This window comes from Strix uralensis, chromosome 4 (assembly GCF_047716275.1).
Source record: "Strix uralensis isolate ZFMK-TIS-50842 chromosome 4, bStrUra1, whole genome shotgun sequence".
In the NCBI taxonomy this organism is placed as follows: domain Eukaryota; kingdom Metazoa; phylum Chordata; class Aves; order Strigiformes; family Strigidae; genus Strix; species Strix uralensis.
The window spans coordinates 124,977,128-125,001,411 of NC_133975.1; the positions used below are offsets into that span (position 1 = coordinate 124,977,128).

Below are 24,284 nucleotides of genomic sequence, written 5' to 3' on the forward strand. Positions count from 1 at the left end.
ATAAAAGGCTGTTCATGCACAATACCCACATGAATAAATTCCAGTGATCCACCCCAGCACCGGACATGGTGCCCTTCCCTGGCCACTGAGCCCTCCCTTTAGCAGGAGTTGGGGAATTTATCACCAAATATACAGTATATTGTAATGGAATGACACCAGGAAACAATACTAATTGGAGTCTGAACATATCCTCCGTGTCATGTTAATCTACTGTTTAACTCGGCAGAAAAGACAGCGAGGAAAGAAAAGCTCAATTCACCCAGCCTGAGATCAAAACTGTCATGGCAATATTGGCAGGTTAGACCCTGATTCTTTAAATAGTACATTGCCTTTGTTAAACAAAAGTCATTCTTTTATTACATAATAGAGACTATAAATAAATGTAAAGTGTGCATGCAGTCAACTGCATATTATACAAGCAATATCTATGTTAATAATTGTTTTCTTTGGCAGGCCAGAATCCAGCTGGACATGCAATATTTACATATCAAAATCCTTGGTGTGTTCAAGTCATATTGGATGCAAGTGAAAATATATATGTATATATATTTACTGTATACACACACACATATATATGTATAAAGGTATATATACACCTCTGTATATATACTGTATACATATATACACATAGGTATATGCTAAAAGTGGATTTCATCTTTTTCTGATTCAGGTGATGCAGGCCTTGAGACACTAAAAATATCTTGGCAGGGTATCTGGGGGGGCCGCTGGGGTGATAAATGAGACTTGGGGGAAGATATCTGGGATACGTTCTTTTCAGACAATATTTTTAAAATTTCTGCCACCTGTTTCTCAAGGGCAGCCATCCTACTGCTTAGCAGCTGGATATCTTCTTTGAGTTCGTGCTTGACTTCCTGCAGCGTGGTTTGTAAGGCCTGCTCAGGAATAGGGTAGAAAGGATGCCTAGCATCAGCCTGAATGGGGCTGTGCTCCAGGGGGCTGCGAGTCTCACCAGCTTTATCCAAGCGAAGGTCACTTTTTGTTATTCCACTGTCACAAGAGTCTGTTTTCCTCAGTGGGTTTTTATTTACACCATTCTCCGAGTCATTGCACTTGGGATCATCAGACAGCAACCCCATGGACTCAGCCTTTGTGACATTGTTCCAGTCCTCCTTCTTCTCCTCATGGGTCCCCATCGTGTTCTTCAGTCGAAGCCACCCTTTCCCGTTCCCGTTTTTCATCCTCATGGGACTGTTTACTTTGAGACATTTTTGGTCTCCATTTCCATTTGGCTTGAGCTCCATTGCATCCCTGTTGTTCTGCTTCACAGCCTCACTGGTTTTCATGTATGCCAGGGACGTCTGGATGGGGGTGATCTGAGACACGGTGACCACACTGGTGCCTGTGATAGAGGCCCCATTCTGCACGCTCCGGCTTTCCACCTGAAGCTGGTTCCTCTCCGGGTCGATGTGAGTTGAGCCTTGATTACGCATCTCCTTTTGCTGTTTGAATTTTTGGAAAAGTTTCCTCACAGGGTGGTCAACAGGGATGCTCAGCGTCACCTCGTTCTTCTGCCGCAGGCGCTCCTCTTCTTCCTTTTTGACATCACTGATCTTCCGGAAGATGATCTATGGGGAATAAATCCACACCAGAGTCAGTACCCAAAGGACATCGCACACAGCAAATGTTACCGGGAGATGGGGAAACAGTAGTGAATAGTGAGTAGCCATTATTCCTTCCTTTCTACCTTAATTTCTTGCAATGAATTCAAATGGAGCTGATCAAGACATAGTAATCTCAGATATATACCACTGCATAGATAGGGTACATATATATACACACACTTTCTTAAAAGTATAGATTAAAAGTGGGTTTCACCTTTATTTTTGATGCAGAAGATAGATAGAGCCTTGAAGAACTAAAATTATCCCAACACCAAGAGAAGGAAACAAACTGAATAAAGGGAAGAAAGAAAGAAAGCAAGAACCCAAACACCGTGATACCTACCTACCCATTACTCACAGTCATACCTGCTCCGTCACTATCTTCAGTACAGATCCAAAGAAAACAGTAATTCAGTGGAGACTACGCAGCTGTAAGTTTAATGCAACATACACACCCTTCTAGAGACTGGAGAATCCAAATGTGCTCAATACTTTTTAGCTTTGCTTATTGCTAGTTTTGTAGGAGTGGCTGGAGAGCACAATTAGGTTCCCCATGTGCCATGCTGTGTGGCTTCACACAGCAACACAAGCATTTCCTGGAGAGTTTATATGTCTAATATGTGTGGGTGTACTGGGAGCACCATGGAGAAGCACCGTAACAGGGGTGTGTGATTATGAAACCCAGCAACATCCACCGTTTCATGATGCCATGCCATTTAATGCTGCAGTTATTTCACCCTGCAGCATCTCTCAGGTCTCTACAGAAAAAGGAATCAGAGCCTCAGCTGTGGAAGGATCCAGAGAGTAAAAACCTTTCTGTTGATTTTATGCATGTTATTCATACGAATTTATCTTTTTTTTTTTAGGTTCATCCAGTTTTCTTAAATGTGAGACTGAGGCATGATAAAGAAACTCCAGTTCTCTGGATGATAATATTGAAGTGAAAAGCAGCACGTGATTAAATGCAAATATGGACTGTGTAGGGATAATGTTGGTAAGAAAAGAAAGCCCCTGCAATACAAAATAAAACTGTGACAGTCAGATGTAGGTTTTGAAGCATCTGTCTGAGTATCCATATTTCAGTATCTATTTACTTTTTATAAAAAGGCTTCTCACGCCTGTCCATATTTGCAAAGAAATAGTTGCTTTCAAGTCTTTCATCTTCAGAAGTCAGCAGAGGACTGCCACGATGGCTACAGCTCCTTCCCTGCATCAATCTGGGATGAGATGGACTTCAAAGCTTTGTTAGAGAGCTTTCAAACACAATAAATATATCCTTGTGTGCTACCGATAGATGCAGCTGCTTATAATAATTTGGAAAGTTAACATGTTTATTAGAAGCCCAGTTTAAAAAAAAAAAAAAACAAATGAGAGAAACATGGAAGATACTTTCATCTGACTCCTCTGACCTAGAGACAGCAACACATACACTCATTTGGAAGTTCCCCTTCATTTGCACCTACCTTCATGGAGCAACTCTCACTCTCTCAGACAATCACTGGGGACAGCAAATAAATGCAGGAGAAGTTGCCCTTGATTCAAAATTAAGAAATTGCATTTAATTGAAGCCATGCTCTCTAAATGAAGATTTGGAAGGTGGGTTGCGTTGCTTTGTTTGTGTCTTTCTTTCCCTGGAGGGCAGCATGGCACCTCTGGCAGATGATGCAATGCTGAAAGCAGCCAGTTCCAAGGATGTGTCCCCAAGCCATGTCTCAGAGAAGATGGCTGGTTCCTCTGCTGGGCTCCCTGGCCGGCTGTGCTGCTCTGCCCTGTGCTTTGCCAGACCAGAGTGGCTGGGTCCCTGAAAACATCTGGGCAGGGGAAAGATGTCTTCTTCTACCCAATGTTTCCCTGCTCTCTGACCATGACCCTGTTTCACAGCTTGAGCACACTTCTCTCCCCCAGTCAGCATGTGCCTGGCAGGTGGTGGCCAGAGGCAGGCAGCTGCCTGCAGCCTGTCAGGGGCTCGCAGCGCTCCCATGTCCAGTGCAGCACTGAATGTCCAGTTGGGAGAGGTACAAGGTAACTTTGACAACTTCTGTCCTGCTAGCTGTTTATAAAGATCAGAACGACAACAACAAAGACCGCACCGGTTTTTGATTCCTCTCCAAACACTTGCACTTCACTGAAAACTGCCCTCGCCTCCCTTTTTTCCCCCAGTCTACTCTTGTTCTTTCATTTCTCCCTTTTCTCCTCTCAGTTCAAAACTTCTCCAGCCAGAGGTTATCTCCCTACACAGAATATAATTACTTGTGACTGCAGCTGCTGCCTTCTGCAGAAGAAAAGCCAAGACTTCACTAATTTGACACTGCCTGTACCTCATACTTCTGAAGCAGGCCCTTCTGAAAGCCAGGAAATCACTATCAGATTTTTTTTTCCCCAGAACTACTTGACCAGATGTCACTCGGTTGAGCCGAGCCCAGTGACGTGGGGGTCTGAGCCTGAGCGGTGCCGTACCTCAGCACAGGGCCAAGGCTTTAGGGAAAGCTGACCGTGTCCCTCCTGCCGGGATAGGCAGCCGAGGTGACAAATGCCATCAGATTTGCAGTGCAAATCTGCTCCGGCCAAGTGAGAGCAAGGACCCAGTAAACACTCACAGTCATAGGCTTTCTCCCCACTTTACGCACATGCAGTGGAGACACGCTCCTGCAGGAGCCTGGCAGAGCTCTTCAATAAATCCTTTCCTCTTTCTTTGCTTGGGACAGAAAGTGCTACACCTTGGAACAATTATAGTCAGCTGATTTGAAGAAGCTAGCCTGCTGTACTCTGAATTAGTACAGAAAATGCCCAGGGACTCAGAAATCCAGGGGTTAGCTGGTAGTCAAGAATTGAGGACTGATCTGTCTTAGTGGAGCTGTATTTCCAAGGGAGGAAATGCACAGCCCTGCACCCAACCTCCCCTCTGCTTTCTCATGAATCCTGTGTTCACAGGTGTTAGCCATTTCCTTTTTCACTCTGAAATGCATAACCATGCAGACCTTCATATCCCAGATGACACTGTGAGATCATGGCACTTTGGAGACCAGGGTCTTGGTCCTTGTTACCCACTGTCACCATGAGGAAACCATTTCATCTCTGCATCACCCCATGGAGACTGTCCCCTCTTCAGGATGTCCACCCTCAACCAAGAGAGTACTACGCCTAGTGCAGCAGGGATCTAGTCTTGGTCAGGACTACTCAATATCGTTAGAATATGTACAAGTAAAAGAAAAGAAAGATTCTCTTACATAGACAACAAACTGGGGAGAAAAATGAGATGTGAATTCTAGCAGTAATAGCTGTTTTTCATTACCACATTTTTCCATATTAGGAATTTTTTCATGTGGTTGGATTTAATCCACTTCTACAGTGGTTTAACCTAAAACAGAATAGGATTAAATGTGTTTACACGGAGACTTAATTCTATTAATGTCTAATAACTATTACTGGCTATTCTTCTCTATGAATAAGAACAGAAAAACACCTCATGCAATCTGACATTCCTCAGCAAATTAGGAGCGGCTTATTTTGAAATCTTAAATTGGATGAGCTATTTCAGTTGTCCCTGACCCTTTTCAGCGAGGTTACACATAGGCCTGTCCAAACATATATCCCAGGAATAGACACAAACCCCAAAGGAGTTAATCAGTAGAAACTGAATTAACTGTGTGTATAGCACATCTCAAGGAGTAGGGAGACATACCCCTTTCTCATGGCAAGTGCTAAATTCATTAATGTGATGGAGATTCAGTGTAGGACTTCATTTCCTTTATGGATGGGATTGTGAAAGACTGCCCTGTGCGACACAAATCATGTTTCATGAAACCAGATTCCTGTTTTTCTTGCTTTTAATGTATTTATTTTGGGAAGGAGGGGGAATGGAGGTGGCATTAATTATTGAGTTGGCAAAGGTTAAGTAAAAGTTAACTGATGGCCAGCCCTGGGAACTGAAGTATTTGGGTTATCTATGAGGCAGGCACAGAGACCACCGCAATTTGAGATGCTCCATTTGATCTTAACCCCAACCTCCTTTCCCTCCCCTCCATACCAAAAGGTAACTTGCCATGAATGCAAACTCAACCCATTACTGCTTCCAAAGAGGAACCTTACCAAAGGTACTGGCAATGGGCACATTACTGCTGGAGCAGCTCCTGTGAGGTGCCAGCTTGTATAACCGAACCCAAAGCCAAGCGCAGATGAGGACAGCAGCAATGAGAGGTCAGGGAGACAGCTCAAGGCAGAGACACACACACAAGTGTTCCATCTACTGCTGAATTAATCAGTAAAACTGTGGCCTTTCCAGATGCTTTGAAATGCATCCCTTGTCTGCTGTCTTTTTTTGTACCAGTACTGTGAAAAGTATCCCTTCATGACCTTGCTCCATTCACAAAGACCCCTTAATAAGTGATTCCAAGGAAGGTATGTAATGGATTAAAGAACTGGTAAAAGTCTTGACGAATTACAGTAAGTTCATAAAAGCAGCAAATATTTGACCAGAGATCATGATGTCCTGTTCCTAGAACATCCCGTGCTGTTGTTAGTGGCATTCAATACACACCTGCCCCTCACCATGGAAATTCAAAGAAACATATAATGGTATAGCAAAAGGGCACACAGTTGTCATGGTGATGAATACAGTGGGTATGCACCGAGTGAGAGAGAGGAAAAGCCACACAAGGCCATCAACGTAAAGATTTTCACAGTGACTAATAAACTCTGGGTGCCCAAGCTGCAGCCCCCTACAGATGTGGCTGATGGGCAAGGGATGCTGTAGTCCTGCAGCAAGGGGAGACCCTGTCCTGGGGGAACTGGCTTAGCTCAGCCCACTGGGTGTTTCTGCAGCACCAAAAACTGGACCAGAAAGCAAACAACATTTCAGTCCCCACAGCTACATACAGCAGAAGGAGCAGCTCTGCCATGAGGCTGGATTGGGGCTGCAACCAGTAACCAACAGGTCACACTCAATGCAGAGGCTAGGCTGGTGTAGGTGGTGGCCACCTCTCAAAAATTTGTTCCAGAGGTAACTATTTTGTCTGTATTGTCTTGTAGTAGCCCCATCTCCCTCACATCTGGTTACTCACAATCTGATGTATTTGTCCAGATCCCTGTATTTTTGTTCCCATTTAATACAGGTACATTCTAGAAGGCACCTTAATTCAATATTGTGGCCCTGAAGACAACTACTCACTGTTCCCCTCCCCAGCAGCACTGAAAATTCTACCAGTGAAAGGATCCAACTTAATAAATTTGAAGAAATAGGGGTCTTTTTAACCTGAACCATGCCACTGACCCATCTGACAGCATAGACCCACAGTTGTACTGAAAAGCACTGCAGATGGAGCGAGTGGGGTGAGTGGACGGAGTGAGTGGGAACTTTCCAAGCTGGCTGCAGCAATGGTGACAGCGTGTTAGGGAAATGCACCCTCCCTTGGACCACACTGAAGAGCTGGTGACTCCTGGCTCATTTGCAGCTAGCTGAGACCCACAGAGCAGCTCCTTCAACAGCTTTCAGATCCCACCAGAGGGATTTGACCTGGTCCATGTCCTATGGGAATATCTAATTCCCATTCGAAGGGTCAGTGTCCTCACAAGGTGTGTTGATCTTGGCACCTTTTTATATAGGTCCTTTTTTGGAAATAGGAGTGCTGTCTTCCATTGCCTCCTTGGCAGAAAGGATTCAAGGCAAGTCCCTCACACAAGCTTAGCTGAAGCTGGCAAATGGATTTTAAAGTTTTTGATGATATAACCAGTATCAAACAAATACTGCAATCACATATACCTCATTTTCTTCAGAAACAGTGCTAAAAAAACCCTAACAAATACAACTGAAAATAATAAGAAAAGCTTAATTCATGCCTAGACTGCACAAAATAAAACAAACTTTTGTAAAAATGTTTGAAAAAAATACTACCAATTTTCACATCTCAGTGTGCACTGTAGAAAAGTAATTGCCATTTTTCTCATGCTAATTAGGGAGGCAAATTTGTGTCAGATTCAGGATTTAGACACAGGATACCCCAACTCATGCAGTGCTCGGACGAGTGTGTTATTTTCCTGCTTCTAAGAACAAACTACAAAATATACCTAATTTCCAGAGCACAAGACAGTCAGAACAGGGTTCACCTATGAAGCCTGTGTCTGCATCTGAATTCATCCCCCAGGAGCCCTGCACAGTCAAGGGAGAGAAAAAGGCACTTGGAGGGTGTGAGTCATTTCACCTGCAGCTAGATGTTAAAACAGGTCAGACAAGATGTACCCTGAATGCCTCTTTGTCTCCTGTGTCTATACAGGGAGATTTCTGCATGTTGCTTGGATGCAGGCATCCTCCACATGATGGTGGGTAAGAAGTATCGAAACCCCTGCCTCTAGCAGTGCAAATGTCAGGGTTTGGTGCAGAAAAAGCCTTCTTGTAAAGCTTTTCTCTGTCTGTGTGTGTGTGTGTATTATACCCTTCATCTGATGTGATTCTTATTACCCACAGCATGCTGGGGTATTGCCAGTTCCCAGCTGGGATGCATTCCCCACCCACCCTCAGAGACCAGCCAGTCCTTCTAGATAAACACTATTATTTTAAAAACTGCAGAGGGAGGACGAGCGACAACTGCACAGAAAACAGTGCCAGATTGGCGGGTCCAAGTGAAAGCTTGTGAAAAACCAAACTTTTTGTTGCATGGAGCAATGAGGCAAACCACTAATAGGGAAGGCAAAGTCCACCTGTTCTTACTCTGCTCCCTGGGAAAACCCTCCAGTGGTTGGTGGGGAACTGAGCTGGTCTCCCCGCAGCTCCTAGGAAACTGGAGCCCACCTGGGATGGCTGTGGCTGCTCCCTTGCAACCAACCTTTTGCACTGTAAATCTCATCCCACTCCCAGATGTTGCAGGACAGATCCTGCTCAGATCTCTCCCCCCATCTGCACTGTGTGCTGATTCTTCCCCTCTACTCTGCTCTCAGGAGACCCCGCCTGGAGTCCTGTGTTCAGCTCTGCGGCCCCCAACATAAGGACATAGACCTGCTCGAGTGGGTCCACAGAAGGGCCACAGGGATGATCAGGGGGCTGGAGCACCTTCCCTGTGAGGACAGGTTGAGAGAGTTGGGGTTGTTCAGCCTGGAGAAGAGGCTTCTGCTGGAGACTAGCAGCCTTCCAGTACCTAAAGCAGGCCTACAAGAATGCTGGAGAGGGACTTTTTACAAGGACATGTAGTGATAGGCTTTAAGATGAAAGAGGGTAGATTTAGATTAGCTATAAGGAAGAAATTCTTCCCTGTGAGGATGTTGAGACACTGGAAGAGGTTGCTCAGAGAAGTTGTGGCTGCCCCCCTCCCTGGCAGTGTTCAAGGCCAGGTTGGACAGGGCTTTGAGCAACCTGGTCTAGTGGAAGGTGTCCCTGCCCATGGCAGGGGGGTTGGAACTAGGTGATCTTTAAGGTCCCTTCCAACTCACACCATTCTACGTTTCTATGATTCTATGATGACTCACTGTGTCTGGACTGGTTCCCTGCCTTGAAAACCTGTTTCATTGCAGGTTTATTGCCCTTTCAAAACACAGAGGGTGATGGCAACATTGCCCACAAGATTCAATTCCAGCTCTTTAACCCCAAGGGAGAGTTTGGAGTAATACTTCCTCCTAGGTCAAGGCATGGTAAGGAGGAAGGAGCAGACAGCTAGGATGGGAAGACCAAGCCAGCAAGACCAGAAAACACCAGCATAGGGCCAACAAGGAGCACTGGCTCTGACCCAGCTTCCATTAACAGCCTTTTGGTATGGCTCATGCATGAGAGCAGCCTCTGATCGCAGTGTCCTGGACTGGCAGGAGTCTCTGCAACCAAGAAGCATGGTCAGAAACCCTCTACCAAACATGACAGTGACAAGAAACCTGGCAGAAATGGAAGGGAGCTGAAGCCACAAAAAGCAAGAGCCAACAGAGACTGAAGCCAGGCTGCCTCTTTCCAAATGCAAACTGCATTTAGGCTGCTTCACCTAATTTACCCCTGTAAATCACACTGTCCTCTCAGCTCACTTTATTAATCTGCACTCTGAGGATGCAGAATAGATGGCCTGAAATGATGGCTTTATTGTTCTTCTGCTCTGTACAGTCCTCAGATATCTTTACTTTGATGTGAAATTCAACCTCAAAAACAAATTGCTCTAACAACTGTTTTAATTGCTCTCCAGTAAATTCTCCTTAATCCTCCTGTCCCAGGAACTGTTTTGTGTTAAACCATTGCTCCATCTGTGTGTGGGAAAAGAATCACTGTCCTTGGCTGTGCAGTGAAAATGACTGACTGCTGAGCAATTAGTTAATCTCCAGGATAGGAATGTTTCACAGGAGTCTTTCATGCTGGATTTTGGAGGAAAAGAAGATTTTTGTAGGTTAGTCTGCTGGCTGCTTGAAAGAAACAGTAAACAATAGCCTTTCTGCAAATTTCCATTGATCCTGACTTCACAGACACGGTAGCATGCAAAAGCAAAAGCTTGCTACCAAGCACATTTTAATTTTGCTTTGGAGAAACTGTATTCATGTAGTTTCCTCCTAAGCGATTATAGAATTGACTTGTAAGAGATGTGAAGATTTCCAATCCAAGTGACAAAATGATGGTACTTCAGGAAAAGGGCAATTATTTCCATGATACTGAAAAAGACCTTTTAAGGGAAATTTAATAGCATTTTAAGTGCAGGAAAGGGGTTAATCCTTTCAGCATGACTGAATAAAGACCTGCATCCCCCAAGTTGCTCATCTAAAGAAAAAGCAGGGCACGTAGGGAGGGAGAGACCCTTCAGAAGAACCTAACAACAGCCAATAACTAATTTTCCAGAGCCCAGAACTTCCATCACCCCGTTACTGCTTGCTCTGTGTTTTAGAAATTGGTTACTGTAGGTCAAATTTTAATCTGGTTCCATTTTGTGTTTGCAATCAATTCACATGACACCTGACTACTCTTGCAGAGAGACATCTGTGCATGCTGGCAGTCAATTAGGCTGATCTGCATTTGTGAACAATCATGCATATTAAGAAGAGAGTTGCTGAGAGTTCGCCCCATCTACTTCATACTTGGTATGGATCTGAAGTCATCCTGTTTTACTTTAAAACATGTCTGGATTAAAGAAGAAAGAGAAGAGAAGCAGGCAGAGATCCAAGTCACATTTGTCACATCCCGAGAGCATCATAGCCCAACACATACAGCACCAGGCTGGGATTCAGGAGAATGGATTATTCTGCTTGGCCTGACCTTTGGCCAAGTGGGGGGTCCTGTGCAAATCACACTGTGTCTTCATGTCTCCATCTCTCCCAGTGTAAGAGAGGATAATAACACTGCCCTCATCTCTCCAATTAATTGGAAATCCCTCTGTCATTGCTAACTATTTACAACCAAGAGACTAGGATCCATGGCTGATAGCAGAGAGAGGTCACTGTTTTGGCCTGTTGCCAAAACTCAGACAGTTCATTAAAAAAACAGCCATAAAAATATACATAGGCATTCTCAGGATTTCAGCTCAAGATTAAAGGCCCAAGGCGCTGCTGCACTGAGACATCTAGGGCAGTGCACAACAGATGTACAATGCTACATGAAGTCCTTTCCCGATGCCCTGATACATCAGTCAAACCTTGATCAAGGGTAGCATTGACAACTACCTTGCAAGGAAGGATCAGTCAAATTGCTCAGCTTGAGTGATGGGCATTGATTCTTCAAATGGTGTGATTACATGTTTAACTAAGCACGTGCTGAGCTAAGGAGTCAGATTTCCAGAAGAAATGCCAAAGCTTCTTATTTTGTTTACGCAATTGCACACATTTACACCAACCACGAGCATTTTTTGAGACCAGCTTAGACTCCTGAATCAGGAGCTATTCTGTTCTTTCAGTCACCCAGACCTCAGCACCTCCTGCCCATACATGCAGCATTTACAGAGGCCTCCTCCTCTCTGAAACCCAGGGGAAAACAATGCCTGGATTTCTGCTGCCGCAGGCTTAGCTGTTACATCTGATGCCTGCTGGGCTTTGTGTTTCTGCTTGGAAAAGGATGCTGAAGGAGGACACTGTGAACCTTTGGAAGTAGGAAGCTTTGCTGTGGTTTTTAAACAAGATTCTGGAATTGAAACTGATCACTTCTTTTGCTGCTTTGGCCTCACTATTCTCTGTTTCTTTTGCTTTAACCAAACAGCAGATGCTTTAGCATGGTGCAGAACAGATTCAGACCTATTTCTCCAATACTATCAAAGACGGCAAAATGCATCTTCCACATACAAAATTGTTTAAAACAATAACTCAGAAAGGCTACTTCATTTATGAATTTATGGTATTTTTTAACCAGTGTCTATGGCTGATTGGCCTAGTTTAGGGTCAGTCCATTGCAGAGAGGAGTATTGATCTGTGTGGCCTCAGAAGAGATTGAACTGTGACCATGCTTCAAAGAAACACAGTCCCTCCTGTTGGACTCCTGTCACAACTGAGGACAATGAAACCCAGCTTTAGCTTCCTAAATCCTTTTCAGGACCCTAAATCATATACTGAACTCAATACAAAGACTAAACTGGACTGGGGAGCTGAAATACTTTGTTGACTCAGGGCCTAATTTGTTTTGTGTATACAACACAGAGATGGTTAAACATGGGGAAATTGAGCAGAGAGCAATTTTGGGATAACTGTTGCAGTGTAATTATTACTGAGTAGTGTCTCATGGGAACCCTTGTTCCCTCTCACTGGTCAGGTTTATCCACTTTGGGATTTAAACTCACGCCCTCCTTTACTCCATAACAACTCTCCCATGTAAACAAGTCTAGCCTGGGTTGGTCATCTGGGGGGTGAGCAAGCTAAACAGTTCCTCCTGTTCTCTGCCTCCTTCTACCAACCTCTCCTTCTTGCAGATGTACTCTTGATGGAGAGTATCACATACTCATCTCTCCTTCCCTTTCCCCTTCTTTTCCTTACTGAAGCAGTTATTAGAGTGAGCAAAGGGCAGGGGAGGTATTTCTCCTACTTCTTTGCCTGGCACTAAGGCAGAGAGAAGAGCAGATTTCTAACACTCTTGCTGGACTTTCTTTCCTTCCATCTTGCAGATGTTTCTTCTCTGTATAACACAGTTCCTGCAAGAAGGGAAGCTGAGGTACATATAGAGACCTTGGTGGATTTTCAGCCCGTAGGAAAGAGAAACTCTGCAGAAGGCTAAAATCCCAAGCTCAATAGACCCAAGATTTTTCACTGGATATAGAGGAGAATCCCAGCAAAGATGGCCTCCATCCACCACAACAAAATCATTCCATGACTTTTAGAACTCCACATTGATGTAAATAGCTGGTGACACATACCACCACGTGGTGTACTAAGACCATGTTGCCACCACCAATCCTGCCACCACATCACCACTAGGTACCCTAGGGCTCAAGAGTTGAAGGGAGCTTCCCATTGTCTCCTAGCTCAGCTGTGGGGTGGTGTGTTCACTTTGAGACAGTGTCCCTCCAACAGGACAGTTTCCACCTAGATCAGCCAGGCTTGGTCCTTGCAAACTTCTATCAGCCATTGGATCAATATCTGCTATTGGCACTGGCCTAATAAAATGTCAGTAAGCAACAGTGTCGATTGATTCAGGCTTTGCTGTGGTGCAGATGAGTTACGGTCTGTGCATTTTATTACAGATGATTAAAAAAAGAAAATCCTCAAAGAAAGCAGCCTTCACTTTGCCCAATGCAGTATCTCCTAGGAGCGATATGCTTCTGAGCATAAATAGGCAAAGACAGTACAAAGCCTCCAGATGACAGCGGGGTGGTTTGAGCTTGGGGCAGACTGTAGAAATGGTGCTCTGGGATGGTGAAAAGTGCCAAAAGACTTTCCAAGCTGCTCTTCAGCCTGATTTAACTTGGAACAGAAAATCAATCATCAATATTATGCAATACTAATCTATCCCTCTTCTTTCCCTGTATTGGAAAAAGTAGGATTCATGTTGCTGCCTCCTTTGCCAGATACCAAAACCAGGGCACAGAGAGGTCATATATCACCTGTCCAGAGTCACTGAGCTGCTTAGTGGATGAGCAAGGGTGAATGGAACCAAGGTTTCCAGCCCAGAGCCCCCATAGTAGGAAAAGTCATACTGCAAAAAGATTAAATGCATAAAGGTATATATTAAAGTGAAATAAAATTATGAATATAATAATGCATTTTCTTTTCACTACTGTCCAGTCTGGGAAATATAGTTCTGTATTTGAAATAAGTTGGAAGGGCTCAACTGTAATTACAGTTAATTGCTGAAATGAAATCCAGTCCAGGACAACTTTACTGCTGTCCAGGTTTGTGTTGGAAGAGGGGTGGGGAGGTGGGCAGAACCTTTTATTTAGTGAAAATTTTCAGAAGGTCTTGCTTTTATTCCAATGAAAAATGTAAAAATCTTCACGCCTGGCTTCTGGCCAGCCCCGCTTGTGACAGACCCAGTATTCCTGCATATCCCTAGCATGAAGGCACACAGAATATGGGCCCAGAGGATTTGCAGAATCTGTGGTTTGTTCTCTGTGGTTTTGCCTCTTATGGGTTTCTGCCTGAAGACCAAACGGTCTGAATAAATGCCTAAGAGAGACTCTCAATTTAAAAAGTAAATACATCAGCAAAAGAATTGCAAATTGTTCCCAAAATGAACTATTCTCTCCTCTTTAAGTGGAAATTTAAATTACTTGGAATCATTATGGTATTTTTTTCCTTAAATATTACTGTACCAGACTATAAAGTGCCTGAAATTTAATCTGAAGTCTTCAGACCTGAAAAAGTGTTTTGTAACTGAAAGCTTGTTGATTTCTTTTCTAGCTATATCCACTGGTCTAACAAAAAATAACACCACTTGTATCAGCCTTGCTTCTGACATTGAGGACATTCTACTTGGCTTTCAGAAACTTTGGTTTTATGCAGAATGTGCTACCAGCTACTCTGTTCACTTCATCATTTTCAAGGTTTTGTTAATTTATTGAAAAGCTTTTATAACATGAGCTTCAATTAAAACAATGCACTTTCAGTGCCATGCAATGTAGAACACCATCCATTTTGTTTGGAAGTGATGAGTCAGAAATGAAGAAATAATTTTAAAGGGCAGAACATATGAACAACAGACCCAAATGAAAGGGACAATAGTCAGCCTCTCTACCTCAAAGAGCCAAGGCATCAAACCTTGCTATATCTTTCCATACTACAAAACAGAGAGGTAAAACATTCTGCTCTGTCACTGTCAGACATTCCTCACCTGAACCAGGCCTAATAGTGGAGACTAGTTTGGTGGGGAGAGCCATTGACTCCAGAATCAAGCTAATTCAAAACCATGGTAGTATTCCTGAGTGAAGCAGATTTAGGCTGGTGGCTGGGCAGTCATCTGATTGTTTCCTATTTGCTTCTAGATCCCAGTCAAGAACCTTATATTTTAAGTGCTCATGGGGCTGAAAGTAAGGTCATGTCTATGCCACACCACAGAGGGCACAGGGACCCCTGTTGTAGCATAGTAGTGTTACCCTACAGAAAGCCAGGATCAACTAGTCTCAGTTCAGAACTGTTCTAATCTGGCTCTGCTGATTTCAAGCCCAAAGCTCACACTGCACCATGGTTCTGCTTTCAATCAGCCAGCCATGCCAAAATTACCTTGGAGTTACTTCTTTTCCTTCTTGACCCATAAGTACAGCCTATTGTCGTATCAGAGAAGACTGAACCTTCCTGGACCAAATTCAGGTAAGTGCTGCCAGTGCTCACTCCCTTTCTACAGATCTTTCGGATGAAACCCAAGCTCAAATGACTGCTGGACGTATCCTCATGCCTACCTTTCCTATGAGATGCCCTGCAAATGAAGTCTCGGGGATACTGCAAGAGAGAATAAGCTGGGGCAATTCAGCAACAAGCATCTCTGCTTCTCAGCTCAGAGACGCCAGAACGAAATCCACTGGCAGTGTGACCTGGCAATTCTTTTAAATTGAAATCAAGACTCAGAAAAGATGAACATCTCTGGCAGATCATTCACTGACTGAAAGACAGGGACAGCCCACTGCATAACAGACGTGAAATAACTGAGTTAAGCCATTGGGAAATCCCAATTTAACAGGAAAAAAGACAAAAAGGTTATTTAAACTTTTAATATCTACTTCATTTAACTATAGAAAGATCTGTGAAACAACCTTAACAAGTATCCCTAGCATTCTTCAAGTGAAACATCTCATCCAGCAAGAGCTAAAATTTTTCCAGGTGAGAGCTCTCATTTGGCAGCGTGTGAGTAAGGAGTGCTGGCTGTCGAAATATACTGTAATTGCCTTTAATATGATCACAGCCACTGCTTCAGTGGGGGAGAACTCCTTGAGGAGAAAAAATTACCCAAGACATAAGCATGGAAACATTGAAGAGTATCCAGTCAAGAAAAACCAGATTATGAGGAGGATGTGCTACTTTCACTCAAGCACCTCCCTTTAGCCAAGAGCAGTTGGCATGGAGCTGCCATTGAGGGTGTTTTAGCTCAAGAGATTGAAGGAATTACAGTTTTTCAGAGGTATCTGTAATTGTCAGCAGAGCAGGGCCTTCTATTTATGGCATAATCAAATGAAAAATTTTTAGAGAGCAAAGACCCCATTTCAATGATGTTGCTAATGATTCCTCATATCTGAATCTGCACCAGTGAAGAGCTCTTCCTTTCTGGGGCAGAAAGTCAAGGAAAATTAGTCACAGCCAGCAGACCCTGGAGGATAGTTACCCACCAACTAGTGAGCTTTCTACAACAGCATGGAAATACTGTATCAGCCATGTGAAACTTCACCACAAAGAGAAGCACGTTGTTCCCTGAAGGTTACTTGTGCAGAAATGAAGTTGCTAATGATAGTTGTATCAGAGCCTCTTGTGGGCAAAACCAGTGGGTTGCCTATGTGACAAACGCCCAGGGAGGACAAAGTGCTCTGCCTGTCCCCAAAGGGACCATTAGATGTTTTTTCTAACCTCAGAAGATGTGACTGAGGAACTCAGCAAGGGGTGACTCTGCAGAGCTTTGTATTTATTTCTGAAGGGTATCAGCAAGAAGAAGAGACAGCACAAAAGAGTTAACTAGTGGGGGTATGGGGATGGGATAAACAGATGGTGTGGTGAGGAGCCATTTCCTTCCCATTTACATGCTGACTGCATTAAATCAATCCCTGGGTTTTCACGGCAATAAGCTAAGGCTCTGCTGGGGAGGATTTTAGTGATCTGGCTATATCCTAGTTGTGGGTATTATTCTATTGTGCCCCAGCATTTAGCCTATTCTCGAGGAAAAGGTCCTTCAATTTTTTTCATGTTATTCTTGGTGATCTTCCCTAATACCTATATCACAGTCATCACCTCTCTTCTAGATGTAGATCTCTGTAAAGCTCATCAGCACTGTTTTATGTTCCTATCCATGTATTTAGGCACTGACACAGGATGCTCCTTAGGGGCTGAGCCTGCTGTTTTTCCAGCCTTAGCTTATCTCATTGCTCCAGACCCAAACAAATTAGTTTGTAATCCTCAGTATTGTATACTTTGGCAAATCTAGCTTTAAAAGTGATCAGAAATGACCTCCTCCTTATAAAACTGGAGTCAGTCCAGTTGATTTGTCCCCTCTTCCTGTCTGGGGCTAGTAAGAAAACCTCGTACCTGCACAAATAACAGGTCTTTGCAATCAATAACATTGATGATTCTGTATTTCCCCATTTGTGACTAGGCTGCACCCCGTTTATACAATGTGTCCTTTCTACCTCTCTCTGTGCACACACAATTAACAGAACACCAGCTGGTACAGGATAAACGCTACTGCAAGGATGCAGAGAGACACCAGACAGAAGAAATACAGATCTCTACCTCTGGCTCTGTTGCCTTTCATCTCAGATGCTGTGTTTGCTTCCCAGCAGTCCTTTTGACCTCTGAGACTTTGGCTAAAGCATTGTCTCTGTTTTTTCTCTTGTTTGATTTTTTTCTCTGGTGTCTGAAAAATCCAGCTAACCCCAACCTCCCACATGAGACACCAGTTCTTCAGTCACCTTATCCCATGAAGGCCTTGCCCAGGCACTTCTAGGAGGTTGACTCTTCTCAGTGGGGTCTGGCACCCACCTTAGATGCTAGAGGATGCCTACAGATGTACACCTGTGCCAGACGTTCCACTCATGGGGCAGGGCTGATCCATGAAGCAAGAGCATCTGCCCACAAGAAGGCTAGCAAGGTTAAAGAAGGCTGTTGGGGAACTTCCAACACCAATGTCTCTCCCAGCAGAGCCCTTATCTACCCTGTTAGCAACTATCTGACATGTTGGACTGAATTTGAGCACAACTGGTCCGGGAGGAAGTTCTCCATGGGACACGTTACTGTTGGACCACAGGGCAAAGAGTGCCTTGGTTCAAACTTTCTGACAAATGCTTTAAGTTACAGCTGATGGTTCATGCGGCTCAGTCAGGCATCTGTTTGGTATATTAATGCATGGCTGCATCGAGCTCATAAATTATTATTCATGTACTTTTGTAGAACATCTTGAGGTTACTGGCTAAGTCCTTTAATAAATCGAAACAGGGATAATTAATAACACACGAAAAACATGCATGATTCAGTTCATCCATTTACATTTCTACCGTAGCCTTCTTCGGCAGGAGGGCTAATACAGCCTGGGAGAAGGATGGGGGTCATTCATAATTGAGCTGCTCTGAACTACCAACAACTGTTTCATTTAAAAATGGATTTGCCTTAGACACATGATGGAGATGGAAATTCATTACAATGGCAGGCAGTCAAGGAAGGCAAAATCAGTGAAAATAGTGAGGCTAGACACAGAAATTAAGTGCTGAGATGCCAGGATGCTCTGATAAGGTCAGGGACATGGAGAAGGAAAACTGGATGTCTGTGCACCAAGGGGAAAGCTGTGGACACAAATGGAAAAGCAATGCTAATCTTAACAAAAATGTTACATTTCAGCTGACCGGTACAAATATCCTGCTTAGAAATGGCTGTTCTTGCTGTTGTCATCTGCTGGTTGCTTAGGTCCCCATTTTCACATTTTTAAGGGAGTGCAAAGTGTTTTAGACTCTCAGAAAAAAACAAAGCCCGTTCCTGTGGTAACAGGAGTGCTGTCTGTAATAAAAAAACAAAGGACCATGGACTGTTTCCAAAAGGGATATGTACTCACAGAGCATGGAGAGGTGAGTCCCCCTACTCTGGAGGTACAGCGACTGATGGAAATATTTAGATAGGAAGCACTATACAAAATCTTTCTGGCAGCTGAGACAGCTTTGTGGGCTACTAATAACATAATCTAAAATGCACCTGAAAGTTCAAAGGGAGGTCTGAAAGTTCAAAAGATCACTGACAGTTTAATTAATGGAGTTAAGAGAATCAGACTTTTCTAACTGCTTACACTATGCTCCTTTTTTTTAACAGTAGCTTACATCTGAAAACTATGTTATGTTTTTATTATCTTTAGGAAGGGAAACAAATTAAGACTAAGGGCTGTGAAAACTGAGAAGTAAAAATATGAGGAAAAAACATAGATTAATAACATATACTCCTTCCTAAACACATTGAAGATTTTTGCCTTTCAGCAAGTTGCTCAAAAGTGCAATAATAGGGGACTCAGCTTATTTCAGGTGCTCCCCAGAATCCCCCTGTCCCTCCTGACAGCTATGCCCACCTCTGACACCTATGTAAACCAGCTACTCTCAGAATTGCTCCTCCAGACTTTCTTTGCATGGGACCTAAACTGATGCAGCTTGCTAATCACAGCAACTGGCTGACAATTAAAAAAGGCTCAGTCAATCAGCCATCATTAAGTTGGAAGTGACAGGCTGGGTTTTATTTTTAACTAAAACTAGTGGGTTTCATGCAAACTTCCCCACAAAGTTTCTCTCGCACTTTGTGTACAAGTTAATACGTTCCTACATGCACTGTTTCTGTGCTGTAGAAGGCAGCCCAAAAATAGCATTCAAAGTAAGGTAAATCTAGGATTTGCACTGCTGGAATGATTATCACATGCTGAACTAGCACATTTGGATATTATGGCATATGTGAAGTGTGTGCTGCAAAACAATAGATGGATGGATTTATATTTGCACAGAAAGAGAGACCTTACACAGGGACTTTTATTTAGCATTTTACAGGCTTATAGTATGTAACTGGTGAGGAGCCTTTCTGTGCAAGCCGAGGCAAGAACCCGTTCAGAGAGGGTGAGGCAAGAATAAAATCAGCGCTCTCTCCACTGCAAAACATGTGAAATTGTTACTGATCATTTCTAGATTGGTCAAACTGTATCCCATTTTAGGCAGAGCCATAAAACTCCCACTTGGGTGAATGCTAAAGCTCTGTCTGCTCCTTGTGAAGCCTATGGGAATCCATTTATATGATGACAGTGAACAGGCAGAAGTTCTCTTTCCCCAGCCATGGTTTTGGGTGCATTGCAACTGGCATTCCCAGTCTTGCAGAAGTAAGGTTTGGGGAGTGAGAAGTCTGGTGTAGAAGTTCATTTTTATACCTGCAAGTCATGCTGTACTCTGTTACTAAAATGTCTGGCGTTCAGCTCCAGAAAACAACGATGGAAGCAACCAAAGCACTTGGAATTAATCATCTCAGTTTTGTAACATTTTTTGTGGTTATCGTGTTGGAAAAGTTGTAGATCTGCATAGTAATTAGGCTCATCAGCCCATTCAAGAAGAAATCCATTGCTCCAGACTCATTGTTTGAGGGTTGTGAGATAACACAACAGAACTCTTTCCCTGCTTTCTGTGCAAATCCTACCTGCCAGGATGCTGCTGGCCTCGGCCCACAAGCAGGGAACCACCTGCAGCAGCAGCAGCTCCCAAGCACAATGAGAGCATCACAAAATATATTGGCTACTCTCAGTGGTAACACAAATGCATCTGTAGTATTCCCATGGTTCATTAGATAGCAGAGAAGTTACACAAAGCTATGGGAAGATCAGCTTTGTTAGGACACCTGCCCAAAAGAGAACCTGCATCAGAGCTAAGCCTGGCAAAGCAACAGCCCACGAGGGAAGCTCAGGGACAGGGACAGTGATCCACTCGGGTCTGCTGCCGACTGAGCTGCCCGTGCTCATGTTCATCACATCAAAACACAGTGGGGCTGATGATAAAAACCTTCTTAACTGGCAATCAAAAATGAAATGGCAATGTTGCTTCCCATTGCACCATGCACATTCCCTCCCCTTCCCTAGTAGTTGGAAGAGATTAAAAGCGTCAATTTTAATCAATGAGGTGAACAAAAAGTGTTTATTTTTTAATATTTACAAGATTAAAAATAGTAAACCTTTGATTTATTTTTTTATCATCATTCAAGTCTTGTGCAAACAACCCTACCCTGAATTAGCAGACAGCCTGCAGAAGGCTTTCTGAGTCAACTAAGGAGAGTCTCCTAATGATGTCAGTTTTCTAAACAAGAAAATGGTATTAATTCACAGAAAGCACAATAGCAAATCATTGCCAATCTATATCTTCATTCTAACATAGCCAGTTTAGATTTTTGTTTTCCTATGGATGCTGCCCATCCCTGACATTTCCTGTTTAATGATCTTTCCACACACAAATAAATCACTAAGTTTGCATTGCCTGCCTGAAGAAGAGATGCTCATACCTTTTGCTGGGGTAAATCAGCTGAGTGTCTTTTATACAGCTGCTGAGTCCCTGTGTGCAGAGCAGAGCACATCAGCACATATGACTTTTTTCTGCAGCCATACCATGCTGTTCAAAGATCCTTGAATGAAAAGTATGCTAAATTGCCTTTCATTTCTCAAGAAAAATCAGCAGTATGACAAACAAGATCAAATGGTGATTTGATTTAGATTTAGATTTAGACAGGGAAGATACACCTGCAGGAAAAATTAACTCTACCTCTCTAATACCAAGGGATTACCAGAATTGGGCTTGTCCTGGTTTCGGCCAGTGTCAAGTTAATTTTTCTCCTAGTAGCTGGTACAGTGCTGCGTTTTGAATTCAGTGTGAGAATAACGTTGATAACACACTGATGTTTCAATTGTTGCTAAGTAGCACATATCCCAAGTCAAGGATTTTTCAGTTTCTCATGCTCTGCCAGTGAGCAGGTGTACAAGAAGCTGGGAGGAAGCATGGCCAGGACAGTTGACCTGAACTAGTCAAAGGGACATTCCATACCATAGCACGTCATGCTCAGTATAGAAACTGGGCAGAGTGGCTGCAAAGGGTGGATCGCTGTTTGGGCATTGGTCAGCAGGTGGTAAGCAATTGCATCGTGCATCACTTGTCTTTTCTGGGGTTTTATTTCTCTCTACTATATCTTTTTCATTACAATTATTATTAGATTTTTTTATTATTAGTGCTATTATTATATAATAATATAAAGCTCGCTACCCTGGATTCAGGAGAGCAGACTTTGGCCCCTTCAGGGATCTGCTTAGTAGAGTACCATGGGATAAAGCCCTGGAGGGAAGAGGTGCCCAAGAAAGCTGGTAAATATTCAAGGATCACCTCCTCCAAGCTCATAAGCAATGCATCCCAACAAAGAGGAAGTCAGGCAAAAACGCTAGGAGACCTGCATGGATGAACAAGGAGATTCTGGACAAGCTCAAACACAAAAAGGAAGCCTACAGAGCATGGAAGCAAGAACAGATAGTCTGGGATAAATACAGAGAAACTCTGAGTAGCCAGGGATCAGGTTAGGAAGGTCAAAGCCCTGATAGGTTTAAATCTGGCCAGGGACATCAAGGGCAACAAGAAAAGGATCTATAGGTACATCAGTGATAAAAGAAAGATGAAGGAAAGTGTGGACCCTCTGTGGAATGAAACAGAAAACCTGGTCACATGGTATATGGAGAAGGCTGAGGTACTCAACGACTTTTTTGCCTCAGTCTTCACTGGCAAGTGCTCCAGCAACACCGCCCAAGTCTCAGAAGGCAAAGGCAGGGACTGGGAGAATGAAGAACCACCCACAGTAGGAGAAGATCAGGCTCGAGACCATCTAAGGAACCTGAAGGTGAACAAGTCCATGGGACCTGATGAAATGCATCCACAGGTCCTGAGGGAACTGGCAGATGAACTGGCTAAGCCACTATCCACCATATTTGAGTAGTCACGCCATTCCGGTGAAGCTCCCACTGACTGGAAAAGGGGAAACATAATCCCCATTTTTAAAAGGGGAAAAAAAGAAGACCCAGAGAACTACAGGCCAGTCAGTCTGACCTCTATGGCAGGCAAGATCCTCATGTAAACTATGCTAGGGCACATGGAAATTAAGGAGGTGATTGGTGACAGCCAACATGGCTTCACCGAGGGCAAATTGTGCCTGACAAATTTGGTGGCCTTCTACAACCAGGTTACAGGATCGGTGAATAAGCAAAGAGCAAATGATGTCATCTACCTCGACTTGTGCAAAGCATTTGACACTGTCCTGCACAACATCCTTGTCTCTAAATTGGAGAGACATGGATTTGATGGATGGACCACTCAGTGGATAAGCAATTGGCTGGATGGTCGCACTCAGAGAGTTGCGGTCAATGGCTCAATGTCCAAGTGGAGAGCAGTGATGAGTGGCATCCCTCAGGGGCTGGTACTGGGACCGGCGCTGTTTAACATCTTTGTCAGTGACATGGACAGTGAGATTGAGTGCACGCTTGCTGATGACACTAAGCTCTGTACTGTGGTCAACACGCTGGAGGGAAGGGATGTGCCATCCAGAGGGACCTGGACAGGCTGGAGAGGTGGGACTGTGCAAACCTCATGAAGTTCAACAAAGCCAAGTGCAAGGTGATTCTGCCCCTCCACTCTGCTCTCATGAGACCCCTCCTGGAGTCCTGTGTTCAGCTGCGGGGCCCCCAATATAAGGACGTAGACCTGCTCAAGGGCGTCCAGAGGAGGCTACGAAGATGATCAGAGGGTTGAAGCACCTTTGTGATGGAGACAGACTGAGAGAGTTGGGGTTTTTCAGCCTGGAGAAGAGAAGGTTTCTGTTGGAGACTAGCAGCCTTCCAGTACTTCAAGGGGACCTAGGAAGGATGGGGAGGGACTCTATCAGGGAGTGTAGTGATAGGATGAGGGGTAACCATTTTAAAATGAAAGAGGGTAAATTTAGATTAGATATTAGGAAGAAGTTCTTTACTGTGAGGGTGGTCAGACACTGGAACCAGAGAGGTTGTGGCTGCCCCCTCCCTGGAAATGTTCAAGGCCAGGTTGGACGGGGCTTTGAGCAGCGTGGTCTAGTGGAAAGTGTCCCTGCCCATGGCAGGGGGGTTGGATCTAGATGATCTTTAAGGTCCCTTCTAACCCAAACCATTCTATGATTAAATTTTATTTTAGTTATTAAACCGTTTTTATCTCAACCCATGTGTTTTGCGTTTTTTTGATTCTCCTGCCTGTCACACTGGGAGTGGGGAGGAGTGAGCAAGTGGCTGTGTAGTGCTTAATTGATAGCTTGGGTTAAACCACGACAGGGCTCAGTCCTACTTTTAAAAGAGTTGGTGGTGCTTTGCCTCTCATTCCTACAGAAGCATGGCCAGGATGCCTGAGGAAGGTATTTAATTTCAAGATCATATTCAGAATAGAATAGGGGCCTGCTGACAGTCTCTATGACCCAAAGGGTGCCCAGAAGAGACCACCATAAGGGAGATGATAAAGTGGCAAAAAGAAGATGGAAAGGAGTGAAGCATGCAGAAGAATCAGGCTAACAGCTACCAAAAAAAAACAAGTGAGAAAGCAAACCCACTGAAAG

At 43.9% G+C, this 24,284-nt stretch overlaps 1 protein-coding gene across 1 annotated transcript in view; it reads right to left on the reverse strand.

The window, feature by feature from the left end:
- Positions 1-638: 638 nt before the first annotated feature.
- Positions 639-24,284, reverse strand: part of KCNH5 (potassium voltage-gated channel subfamily H member 5) — a 161,188-nt gene continuing 137,542 nt past the window's right edge. Inside the window, exon 11 of the mRNA XM_074865254.1 lies at positions 639-1,586. Within this exon, the coding sequence (XP_074721355.1) occupies positions 639-1,586 (948 nt within the window). The remainder of the gene's footprint in view (positions 1,587-24,284) is intronic.